We start from the raw sequence: 12,376 nt of genomic DNA, 5'->3' as shown, positions 1-12,376 counted from the left end.
GCAGAAAGAGACGGGGAAGCAGGCTCCCTGCTGAGCAGAGAGCCAGATTCGGGGCTCGATCTGATCATGACCTAAGCCGAAGGCAGAGGCTTAACCCATTAAGCCACCCAGGTGCCCCGAAGCCTTGATTCTTAATAAAATGAATGATTAATACAATTTTGTAACATGCTCTTCAGGCTGGGGCTGGAGTTGGGGGGGTTGTGGGGGAGCCCCTGGTCATACCATCCAGGGAACTAAACGGACGTCCTCTGGCCCCTGTGCAGAAGAATGTGTTGCTTTGAATAGAAATTCTAACTTGTCTCCATTCAGAAAATATTTAAAGTTGTAACAGAATTGTACAAACTTTATCACTTACAATGAAATAGTTCTACGTAATTCCTGATGATAGAACTCAATTTCTTTTATTTTTTTTTAATTTTTAAAATTTCTTATTAGAGCGGGCACAGGTAAATGGGGGGAGGGAGATGTGGAGAGAATCGTACGTAAGCAGGCTCCACGCCCAGTGCAGAGCCCGGTGTGGGGCGTGATCTTATGACCCCGAAATCATGACCTGAGCCAAAATCAGGAGTCGGATGCTTAACCAACTGAGCCACCCCAGTGCCCTGATGGAACTTCCATTTCTTAAGGCGTTTCTGGTTCTGAAGTCCTGATGGCATTTGTCCCAAGTTGTTGGTATGTAATTTATGGAAATGAGCCCCCCTTCTTTTTTTTTTTTTTTCCTTTCTTTTTTGCTGTCTTGGTCTTAAACCTTTTGTTTGTTTGTTTGTTCGTTTAAAGATTTTATAGATTTATTTGACAGTGAGAGAGGAAACGCAGGCGGGGGCAGTGGGAGAGGGAGAAGCAGGCTTCCCGAGGCGCAGGGAGCCCAGTGCGGAGCTTGATCCCAGGATGCTGGGATCATGACCCGAGAAGAAGGCAGACACTTAACCTACTAAACCATCCAGGTACCCCTTGGTCTTAAACCTTTAACAAAGTTTATTTTTCCCGTGATTTGGCAGCCCCCTCCACCTTCCCCATATCTGAGCGGAAGCTCCTTATAAATGATTGGGTGTTTGGGAGCCGACCACAGCTTTCCCGGCTGGAGTCAGGAGCCCAGGAGGTAACACATGGTCCTGTGCTGGTTACTTCAGGCTCAGCTGGAAAGGGAAGAAAATTGGCAGGTTGAGAAGGAAAGTTCAGAAGGCAGGGCACACACACTGCTCAAAAAAGCAAAAACAAAACGAAATTTAGGTTCTGGAAATAGCGCAGGGTGGATGCTTGAGGGCGGAGTGTGTTCAGGCCTGGCTTTTGGGAGGACGTGCCTGACAGATGTTTGCTGGGAGAGGAGATGTTTAGGTGTTGACAGCCCAGTCCTGAGGTTGGGACAGGGGAGAAGTTTTAAAATGGGAAGAGCAAGGTCTGAGGCCCACATGGACAAGTGCGGCAGCCACCCACGTCCCTGTCTTCAGTTGGGGCCGCCTGGGAGAGCCTCAAGTGCATGCAGCTGGGGCTGGGGTCCTGCCGCCTGCTCCCGTGTCACCAGCTTCTCTCACGGCCGGAATTGACGGTGTCCATCTCCAGAGTCTCCCGGTGAGGTGTGCATCACCTGGTTGGCCTAGAAAATGGTTTCGTGGAGGCGCCTTTGGTGTCCTTTGTCTTGTCGGGAGTTTCTTCTCCCCACATCTCCCCATTCTCACCGTGTGCCCATCCTGAAAGCCGCTCTGGTCTATGATAGCTTTCAGAAAGTGGCAGGCAGCCGTTCCAATTATACGGGCTTTATATATTTTTCTGACTGTAAGAAATGTTTTATTACCTTTTTCCTTCTTCTTAAGGCCTAAACATTTCAAAGAGAGTGCTAACAGATGTCTTTGCAAGTTGAGCCCGTTAGAGAAAACCCCTGCCTAGGTCTGCAGCCCTGGATTCTCGGTTGTTTGAAATTCCTTTGCCAGCTTGTGTCTGGCAGGGCAGAGGGCACTCTGGCCCTTGATCAGAGGAATTGGTGCCTTTTCTTTGCCACCAGAGGCCCAGGAGGCTTGGTGGATGCCCTAGCTGAGCCTCATGGCCTCCCCCTGACCTCTCCAGAGGAGGACACTGGGCCCAAGGTGGCTGGACTAGAAGGGTAGCAAAGCCTGGGGCATTGTTTTTCCCTCGGGAAATTTTTGTTTTGTTTTGTTTTGTTTTTCTCATCATAGTTCTAACCATTTGAGGCCTTTTAATCAGGAGGACCATGTGCTGTCATGCTTAGAGCTGCTTCCTGACCTGGAGGAGGGTGGCAGAGGACCTCTTCAGCGGCGGATCCCAGCTCCTCCTGCTTCTCGGAGGGTGGGACGGTTGCACCTGCTGCGCACCAGATGGAGGGACAAATGGAACTGCCTGGTGGCCCCTAGGCATTAAGCACACCTGAATGTGACTCCTGATTCTGATGAGTATTTGCGCCGTAAGTTGGCCGATGCTCATTAAAAATCAAAGTGTTCTTTTTTGCTCTCTGGGGCCCATCCCATCTCTGCCAGTGGCGAAGTTTGCTGTGAATAAAAAACCAAACTGAAATAAATGTGCAGGTCACCGTGAAAATCTTTATCCCTGTCCTTTGACAGGCTTTAGAGGGTTTATCAGAGCAGGCCGGATCCGTGGGGAGATGGAATACGGCCACCTTCTGCCGAAGCCCCATTCTGCAGCTTTGGATGGAGACAGAATTCTTGGCGTAGTTGAGGCTGGAGTGGAGGCTGTGTTCACCGTGGCAGATGTATGGGTTGTCAGCAGGATGAAATTGTGTGAGCTGTCTCTTGTTTGTATGGTCATATGTGATAAGTGATCATTGCGTTTCCTGTGGCTCTGCACCCCCCGCCCCGCCACCACCACCAGCCCCAACAATTTACATTTACTTCATTATTTTTTTGATGTTCCTGTTGCCTGCCTGAGGCTTTAGATGAGGAAGGAGGGGGCTGTCGGCTGTTTCCCTGGCAGAAGCAGCACAGGAGCTTGGTGTGGAGAGCGAGGACCACTGCAGGAGGAGGGAGCAGGCGCTACCCCCCACACCCCCCACGCCCCCCAGAGAGCTGCTTTGGAGGAGGAGACCTTAGTCAGCTTGACCTCGTGACTTGAGGTCCTCCTGCTCTTCATCTCTACCTTACTGGAGGGTTTTCATGAGCACGAAGTGAGGTAGAGTCTGGCCCAAGGCTGCTTTGGCTGCTCCACAGCCAGAAGAGCCCAGAATGTGTCCAGCAGGTAGGAGTGGGGAATGGGCAAGGGGAGGGTGCTTGCTTTGTGTCCAGACTCCAGCTGTGCTGCTCTGTCTTGGGCAATCCCCGAGTCTTCTGGACCTTAGTTTTCTCATTTTATAGATGAGGGATAATCTGCATTACCCCCACCCCACCACCCTCCCACGCCAAGCCCTCCTCAGCTTTGAAGACATAACTGCAAGAGTTATTTCTGGCAGAAACTCCTTCCCGTGCCTGCCTTCACAGCCTCCAGCCGCCGGTGGAGCTGGTGGTTTAAGCTTTGCATCCTCAGACCCCCTGTGCTCACCTCTGTCCCCTGCCAGACTGTGGCCTTCCTGAGGACAGGGACGCTGTTTTCAATCTGTTTCGTAAATTTATTCAGCACCATTTCTGTCCACGTCAGTGACAGTGTTGGGTGCTGGGTGGTCACTGGTGAACAGGACAACACTTTGGGACCAAAGGTGGTTGTCAGAGATGTGGACCTAGCTCTACCCCAGTAAATGTTTCTTCTCTGGAGAGAGGGGATTTGCGTTCGTTGGGGAGGGCTGGGTGGACCTGTTACTGTGTAACCCAGGGCCTCAGTTTTTCCCCTCTGAGATGAGGGGAGTGGGCTAGAACCAGATTTTTTTCTAGGGTTGTATGAGCTCAGGCCGGGTGCTGGAGACCTCGAAAGCCCAGCAGAAGGCCTTGGCTGTGCTCTGCCAGAGTAGTTGGAAACCTTCATAAAAAGTCAGGAGAAAAGTGCTCACAGAAAACGTCCTGGGCAGGTAGAAACACAGCGGACCAAGGCCAGACGTTGAACAATTTCAAAGGCATAGTTAGGCATCTTAGGGGCACCCGGCTGGCTCAGTCAGGAGAGTATGTGACTCGATCTCAGGGTCATGAGTTCGAGCCCCGTGTTGGTGTAGATTACTTAAAAAGGGAAAGAGGTATTTATTGATAGGCATTTTTTAGGTAAGCTACACCTGAAATGAGGGGCTTTCTTGCTCCCACAGATAATTTAAAATTCGTCAGGACCGACTGCCTCCAGTGTTAGGACTCCTCTGTCGCTGTCTTTTGCCGCACGTGAAAATACAACCCAGAGCAGAGCTGTGCCAGTGGAAGTGTTTTGAAAATTAGAACAACGGTTGAAACGTTTACTTGTCTGCCAAAGGCTTGACCTCAAGTTTAGATTTTATTCACTGTTAACTTGTAATAATTGATTTTGTTGTAATTTTGGAAAAGGTGGATCTCTCCTCCTCTGGAGGCTGGGGCGTATCCACTCATCCCCGCGCCCCTGATCCTGCCAGACCTCTGTACCTGCCTTTTACAGAAAGGGCTGAGCCAAGCCTCCTCCTGTCCCTGGGGAGCTTGTGCTACAGGGAGTGTTTCTTTCTTTCTTTCTCTAGGTCATGGCTTCTGGCTCCTCGGACCTGAGGCTTCAGTGGAGGAAATGACTGCCCAGGCTCGTGCTTCACGCCTGTCACGGAGACTGAACCTTCGCAGGGCACGAACTTGCCCAGTACAGGAGCGTCTCTCTCTTTGAAGGGCTTGACATTTGTCACAAAGAAACGTGAAAATGGCGACTTCCTCTATCAGACGGCAAATGAAAAACATTGTGAACAATTACTCGGAAGCTGAAATCAAAGTGCGGGAAGCCACCTCCAACGACCCGTGGGGCCCGTCCAGCTCCCTGATGACCGAGATCGCCGACCTGACCTACAACGTGGTGGCCTTCTCGGAGATCATGAGCATGGTGTGGAAGCGCCTCAACGACCACGGCAAGAACTGGCGGCACGTGTACAAGGCGCTGACGCTGCTGGACTACCTCATCAAGACGGGCTCCGAGCGGGTGGCCCAGCAGTGCCGGGAGAACATCTTCGCCATCCAGACCCTGAAGGACTTCCAGTACATCGACCGTGACGGCAAGGACCAGGGCATCAACGTGCGTGAGAAGTCCAAGCAGCTGGTGGGCCTCCTCAAGGACGAGGAGCGGCTGAAGGCTGAGAGGGCCCAGGCTCTCAAAACCAAAGAGCGCATGGCCCAGGTCGCCACGGGCATGGGCAGCAACCAGATCACCTTCGGCCGCGGCTCCAGCCAGCCCAACCTGTCCACCAGCTACTCGGAGCAGGAGTACGGCAAGGCCGGGGGGTCTCCAGCCTCCTACCACGGCTGTGAGTAATGGAAACGCTCCCCCATCCTTGCCAGAGGGTGCCGGGCACAGACACGGAAGCGCTGGGCGGTGGGCAGGGTGGGTGCCCCTGGGCTAAGCCAGAGCTCGCATCTGTCCTCCGTTCTCCGCTTTTGGCTGTCCTGACAACAGAGTCGGTGGTCTGCACCCATTTATGGTTGCAGGAGGGTGTTGGGTCCCTCAGCTGCTCTGGCTCAGGAGTCTCAAGACCTTCCGCTGCACTGTGGTCCGATTCAGGACCCCTGGGCAGGGCTGGAGCCCGGTGATTTGTAGGTAGGAGGAAATGGATGCTCCTTCTTGATAACCTTGTTTCTTTAATCTGTTAAATGTTGTTCTGATTCCTGGGCTGTGGGTCTCCCGACTGGCCCAGGGCATCACTCTCCTTCAGCATCCCAGGGGAGGGAAATGGGAGGTCTGTGTCTCAGTCAAAGAGGGAGAAGGCAGAAAGCTCCACAGGGGTCCGTGTGAGCAAGGCCTTCTCCTCCGACATGGGGTTGAGCGTTCTTGGTGATTTGCTTGCATGGCTGGGGCTGCTCTGGGTGGGGCCGCTCTGTTTGCTCATTTGTGCATGTGGGAATCTGAGGGGTCCTTACCCCACATTCGAACAAGATTTCAGGGAAGAGATGTGGAGTTCAGGGCCTGACGGAAGCTGGTCTCTGTGAGCCGTGTGGGCGTCCTGGGCATTCACAAAAAGTGGTCCTGGGAACGGGCGCCCCTCTGCTGTCCCAGGGCAGTGTCAAGACAGGTGGCCTGTGCGAGGGTGGCACACACACTGTGTCTTTCTGGCTGAAACAACAGAAGGCCCCCATACCACCATTCTTTCTGGAATCAGTAACACCGTGTCGCCATAACAGCACATTTTTTTCTCGTTTTAAGGAAGTTGTTTGTCGCCTGACAGACTCCCCTTGGCCCTTGTTTAGTTGGTGACTCTGTGACCAGGCCACCTACTAGCGTTTCCTGCTTGCGGGCTTCCGTGTGACACCCTACTGCCACCAGCAGCATTTCGAGAGATGTGGCAGCTGGGAGATTTGCATCCCCAAGGCAGACTTCCTGCCTCTAGGAATTCCAAATTCTTATGAAAGGCTCAGAGAGGTTAGCATTTTTCTTGTCCTGTTTCTAGTTACTGTTGTTTCCCTCTTAGTTTGAACTGCTCTGTTGAAGCAAAGATTGTGACCTTCGGGAAACTGCCTGATATGAACTGTGACCTGCCTCTCCGCCAGGGCCAGGTTGCCCCCCAGAATGAAGATTGCCCTATGAGGAGGGAAGTTGTTTCTCTCATGTAGCCTCTCCGTGCCCCAGAAAGGCCCGCTGTGGGTTGAGTCGGTCTCAAGCTGCCTCTTTGGGAAGTGACTGCGTCTGCGCTGTCCCACCATGGGCAGCTGCTCTGTTCTCCACATCGCTTTTGTGGTCACTTTTCTCGAGAAGCCAGAGGATATAAAGCAGGAGCTGAGACAGCATCCCATTCATTGATAGCTTGTGGGACAGTCCAGGTGCAGGATCCGTATCGGGCTCCAGTCACAGGTCCTGCCGGCCTTCTGCTGGGCTGACGGCTGCTGCCACGGTCCCAGCTCTCACAGTTTCCGGTTCCCTCAGACCTTGAGCTTGAGCTGCATGTTCAGGGTCAGAATGTGGTTAGCAGGCTGTTGGCCACCCCTGAGCGCGTGGGGCTTCGGCCCTAGCCCACACTCTGCCGCTCCCACTCCCTCTAATGGCGTGTCTCTCTCTGTGTGTATGTGTGTGTGTGTCCCTGCCCGACAGCGCCCGAGGCCTCGCTGTGTCCCCAGCACCGCGCAGGGGCCCCGCTGGGTCAGAGCGAGGAGCTGCAGCCGCTGAGCCAGCGCCACCCCTTCCTGCCGCACCTGGGGCTGGCCGCCCGCCCAAATGGCGACTGGTCCCAGCCCTGCCTCACTTGTGACCGCGCAGCCCGAGGTGGGACGGCGGTTTGCTTTTCTCCTTCCTAGAAATGCTGGGCAGCTTGCTGGGGGTGTGCTTATTGGGTCCAGTACAGCCAACTCTCTCCCTGTCTCCTCCTGGGCCTCTCCATCCAGCTTCCCGCGGACCCAGGGCCCCGTCTTCCTTTCTCCCTAGGCGCTCCCCTCTGACCGTCTTTGTCACTTGGTATAACTTCTGCTGTCATTTGGCTAAGGCACGGGGTGATTGCCCTCGCTTTTCCCTGTGTCCCCACGCCCAGAAAAATTGGAGGGGGCTCTGCTGTGGGCCAGGCCCAGGTGTGGTGGGGGCCGGACACCACTTGGCTTGTTGAGCCAGAAAAGCGAGGTTGAAATCTAACAACGCCGGGCAAAGCCGAGGCCCTCGGTGGACAGTCGCTGGAAGCCATCGTCCTTGATGCAGTGATAACGTGCCTTGATGAGGACAAAATGGGATTGTTCTCGCTTCTCAATTAACTGCCATCCTTCCAGAAATCCCCATTACCGTGGTAAACAGAGAGTTAGCTGTACTGTCAATTCTAGGTCACAGTGAAGATAACCTAATTCAATGGGTAACTAAAAGTGGGGCTTCTCTTTTGACTAATTAATAATGTATGGTGGTCAGAGTCTACAACTGTTGCAGGTTAAAGTAAAAACAGATTTCTTTTCCTGTTGCCTATAAGAAAACGTTCCTAGTCCACTCCAGCCCCCAGGTGGGGCCTGGCTATAGAGAAGAAAGCTGTCTGTTCTCTTCTGCTCCTGCAAGAAGGGGCACGGACGAGGAGCCTTTGTGTGACTTCCCCGATAAGGTGGCCAGCCTTTATTCAGCCCTGGAGACAGTTACGGTTCATTCATGCCTCGTTAATATTACAGCTCGTTTGACTTGGGTATGCGGGTGATCACTGGGTTTAGCTCTGGGGTGTTTTCCTTTGCGCTCCTGTCTTCCCCTCACTGTTTTATGCATGAATTTGTAGGGAGGACCAGCCTTGCACCACAGAGAGTGCAGACGGTCACAAGTCAGTCTGAAGGCTCACGCAGAGGCCTTTCAGGTACACACTGTTTCTTCCCCCAGGTCTCTGTGGGCTGTTTTGGGCAGGCTGCCAGGGTTCCCCAGGACTCCGGGGTTGAGTCAGTAACTGGGAAGGTCTATTTCGAGTCTTGGGTTCACCGGCAGCAGGTTGGCTTTCCTGGGATGCTTGTGTATTAACCTCAGGCAGACCTGCCTCGGCCTCTGTGCCGTCCCTCCCGCTGTGGCTGGGAAGGCCCACGCCCTGTGTCACCGGGCGGGCCTCGGTCCTGTCTGCTTCTCTTCCATCGGTCTCTCCTCCTTTGGTTCTGGCAGAAACGAAGGATCAAAACCAGTAGGTCTTGGTTGACAGTTTCTCAGGTCCCAGGAGAGTTTCGGGCGGAGTGTTACACAGTGTCACCGTTTCATCCTTTACCTGGTCAATGCGTGGGCCCCTCTCCATATCTCACACGCTGCCGGTCCCCGAGGCTGTGGCGGGGGGCAGGACCCTGGCTGGTGACGGCTATCTGTTCTTCCTTGCCCCCCAGCCAGGCGTTCAGTGGAAAGTAAGTGCCGATGGTACGCACAACGGCCATTTCCTTCAGACATACCGGCTTGGAAGGCAGCAGTGGGGGAGTCAGGTGGATGCTGGCTGTTCGGGAAGTGGTCTCCTGAAATGCAGACCGCAATGTAGGGGAGACGAATTGGGGGGCACCCTTGGGGTCCCAGACCCTGCAGGGGAGGCCTGGTGGGTACTGGTGCAGACTTGGCATGAGGAAGAGGGCAGATAGCTGAGAAAGGCCCTTCGTGGGAGAGCAGGCACTGTGGGGAGCCTCCTCTCACCTTGGCTGCCGCTCTGACCCACAGAAATCATAATGATGTTTGAGGGGACCTTCCTTTCATGTATCCTGTCCATCTGATCTCCCCGTACCTCCTCCCTCCCACTTACCTCCCACAGACATCTGTAGATCTGACCTTGGAAACCTCTCGAATTCTGTCCCTTCATCTCTTGTCCCATAACCTCAATTCAGTGTCCACTTTCCTTGATTGGTTTCTTTGCTGTTAGCCTCCCCCATCCGTGTCTGCCTGGAGAGCTCCTCTAGATTCCAGGCTCTCCCAGGAACCAGTGCAGTCTTTGACATGGCAGACAATGCCCCTCATGGTCCTTGGCTGGCCTCTGATGGCTTAGATGTGCTGAGGTCTGCCCGGAGGGCGGCTCCCAGGATCGCGTCTGTGCGGCCCGCCCTGGCTGCGCTCTGGCTCCCAAGTTCCCGCGTTCACTCAACAAGTGTGTATTGAGTTCCTATTGTATGCCTAAGCACAGAGCCGTCTGCCCCTCCTCGAAGAGACAAAATAAACCTAAGACGTGATCCAGCACGTTCTAGGACGAGTGCTCTGGGAAGCAGCCCACAAAAAACAAATGACCCAGTCGAGCCTGGGGAGGAGGGAAGGTGGTCTGCAGTGTTAAGGACGGTGTCAGAATAAGCCTCGTTGAGAAAGTGATGTTGGAGCAAAGGCTGAAGGGGGATGAGAAGTGTGCTGTGTGAAGGTTTGGAAGAGCATTCTAGGCAGTGCAAAGGGCCTGGGGTGGGTGTGTTCAGGGGTGTTTGCAGACCAGGAAGGCGGCCCCAGGTGCTGGGAGCTGAGTGAGGCAGAGTGGCCGGTGAGGTCAGGGCAGGGGTATGACAGAGTGTGGGGTCGGGGAAGGTAGAGGGTAGCTTCTCAAACTGTCTCTGGTAGGGAACAGCTCTTCCAATTCTGGATGGGCTCAGCCCGATACTTCGTATCAGTGATTGGATGTTGTAGCAATGTCAGATTGCTCTAGAGCTTTCTACTTTCTCTCACTGTGTTTTCTCCTCCGGCTGTGTGTTGGGTGGGGAAACTACCCCCTGATCCAGGTGGGTGATGGCAGGGCTGTGGACCTCTTAAAGAGGAGCTGACAGGCTTGCTGGAGGACGGGATAGGGGAGGGAGCAGTAGAGGACTGCTAGCTGAGCCAGTGGGAGATGGTGGCTGTGAGTGGAGCAGGTTGAATGGCATTGGGGTGATGTTCTGGACATGTCAGAGTGCTACTGGACATGCAGGTGGAGGTGTGGAGAAGGTCTGAGAAGTCTAGGGCCTGCGGGAGAATTCGGGGCTGGAGAGGGCTTCAGCTCTTTGGCCTCACCTGGCGTTCATGTTTCCTTCCTGTTCCTGTATTCCCTGGAGCCCCAGCTGCCCTCCCCACCCAGGGCTGGGTCTGGGGCTTGCCTGTGATGGCCGCCTGTGTGATTTTTTTTTTTTTTTAAGATTTATTTATTTATTTATTTGACAGAGAGAGAGAGAGAGAGAGAGAGATCACAAGTACGCAGAGAGGCAGGCAGAGAGAGGGGGGGCAAGCAGCCTCCCCACCAAGCAGAGAGCCAGATGCGGGGCTCCGAGACCCCGAGACCATGACCTGAGCTGAAGGCAGAGGCTTAACCCACTGAGCCACCCGGGAGCCCCGCCTATGTGATTTTGATAGGTAGCTGGTGCTCAGGACTGCTGTGTGAAGGGGAGGCTGTGGGGCCCAGGGGGAAGGCCTTTTGGGCTGAGAGGTCAGGGTTTGCCAGAGACCACACAGACAGGGCAGCTGGCTTGGGTCGAGCAGGCTGGGAGACACCTGCCTGTTACCCACCCCACCCCCCATGGCCCACTCTGGCTCTGTTCCCCCTCCTATGTTATGTGGAGCTGGTTATGACGTTCAGCAGACTGTGGAGAAATTGCAGAAGATCTTGGGATGGTGGCCTAGGGAGAAGGGGGGCAGATAGGAGAATGATCCCTGAGTCCAGGTGGAGACTTGAATATAGGATTGCCGCTGTTCTCTGATGCGCACAGTCCAGTCTGGGCAGGCCTCCCGCTTGCCTGCTCGCTCTCCTGGGTTGGCCTCTGCAGATGGAGGCCGGCCCAGGAAGGAAGGAGTGCCCAGCCTGGCAGCCCCCAGAGCCAGAGCCACACTTGCCTTGCTGCAGCAGGAGCGTGTCCTGTGGTGCTGGGCACTGTGGATTCCTGGGCGGGAGACCAGCTGCCAGCGTTCCCGTTCTTAGAGAAAGGAGAAAGCAACAAGGAAGACAGAATAGAAATGCTCTTTGGCCTCTGATTCCCTACATGAATTGGAACCCACCCGAGAACCCAGAGCCAGAGTGGGCGGTCGTGTACTTTGTCCTAGGTCCCCGATACCACCTGCGGCCAGGTCTCAGGCTGTCCTGATGGGTCCATTGTCTGGGTGACGCCTTTGGCTGTTGTAGCAGCTTCCTGTGGGGTGGCTCAGCTCTGCTCCTGGGAACGTGTCTGTGCCTCCTTCAGGTCAGCCCGTCTTTTGGGCTGGGCGCCCCTCACACAGGCCGGCACCCCCTCACATGCCGTGGATTGTGACTCCCCGAGTGATTACTAGAGATGATGAGCCTTTCGTGTATTTATCTTGCTTCTCTCTAGAAAGGGTTGGAGCTGCCCTCCAAAACGCACGCAATGCCAGAGGATTAAATAGATCCAAGGAATTGGGCCGAAAGGAAAGGTGAGAAAGTAAGAGAAGGCCAGAGTCACGTAGGAGGGCTGGAGAGGGATCCAAATTTGGCTTTGAACTTCTCAGCCAGCAGCCCGGAAAAGAACAAGTGCTCTTGAGCTTCTGGGCAAGAGTCTAGGATCCAGGTCCAGATCCAGCGCAGAAGGCCAGGTGCTCCCGGTGCAGGGGGAGAGCGGGGCCCTAGAGCAGCCTGCGTGGGCCCTCTCGGGGAGCCCTTGGTCCGGACTGCGTTGCCACAGCAGGGCCGCCACGCCTGGCCCGAGCCCCACTCTGACGGCCTGGCCTGAGTCTAGGAGAGCTCCTGGTCTCTCGGAGTAGGGGGACGGCACGGCCTTCTCCCTCCCTCCACACGCTCAGCCATTGGGAAGCCCATTAGGGAGAGTCTGAAAGCGGCCGTGTGCACTGGTTCACATGTGTGTGGGGAAGAGCCCAGAGGCTTCAGGCCTCCGGAACTCTCCGGGGAAGCTGGTTTTCCACAGCAGGGGACCTCAGGGGAAAACCAGAGTCACTGCGGCCCCAGCCCTGGCAGCAAAAA

The 12,376-nt window shown here is 54.7% G+C and overlaps 1 protein-coding gene across 4 annotated transcripts in view; it reads left to right on the top strand.

Annotated features, from left to right (window-relative positions):
- The window catches only part of EPN2 (epsin 2), an 81,842-nt gene that overhangs the window by 31,431 nt on the left and 38,035 nt on the right, over positions 1 to 12,376 (top strand). For 2 of the 4 annotated variants that reach the window (XM_032841220.1, XM_032841219.1), the window contains exons 2-3: positions 4,586 to 5,350; positions 7,126 to 7,296. In XM_032841220.1, the coding sequence (XP_032697111.1) occupies positions 4,756 to 5,350; positions 7,126 to 7,296 (766 nt within the window). In that variant the 5' untranslated portion in view covers positions 4,586 to 4,755. The remainder of the gene's footprint in view (positions 1 to 4,585; positions 5,351 to 7,125; positions 7,297 to 12,376) is intronic. The other 2 variants (XM_032841222.1, XM_032841221.1) reach the window with 1 other exon arrangement.

This window comes from Lontra canadensis, unplaced genomic scaffold, assembly GCF_010015895.1.
Source record: "Lontra canadensis isolate GAN:19392208 unplaced genomic scaffold, GSC_riverotter_1.0 scaffold122, whole genome shotgun sequence".
Taxonomy (NCBI): domain Eukaryota; kingdom Metazoa; phylum Chordata; class Mammalia; order Carnivora; family Mustelidae; genus Lontra; species Lontra canadensis.
This window is presented reverse-complemented; position numbering and strand designations above follow the sequence as displayed.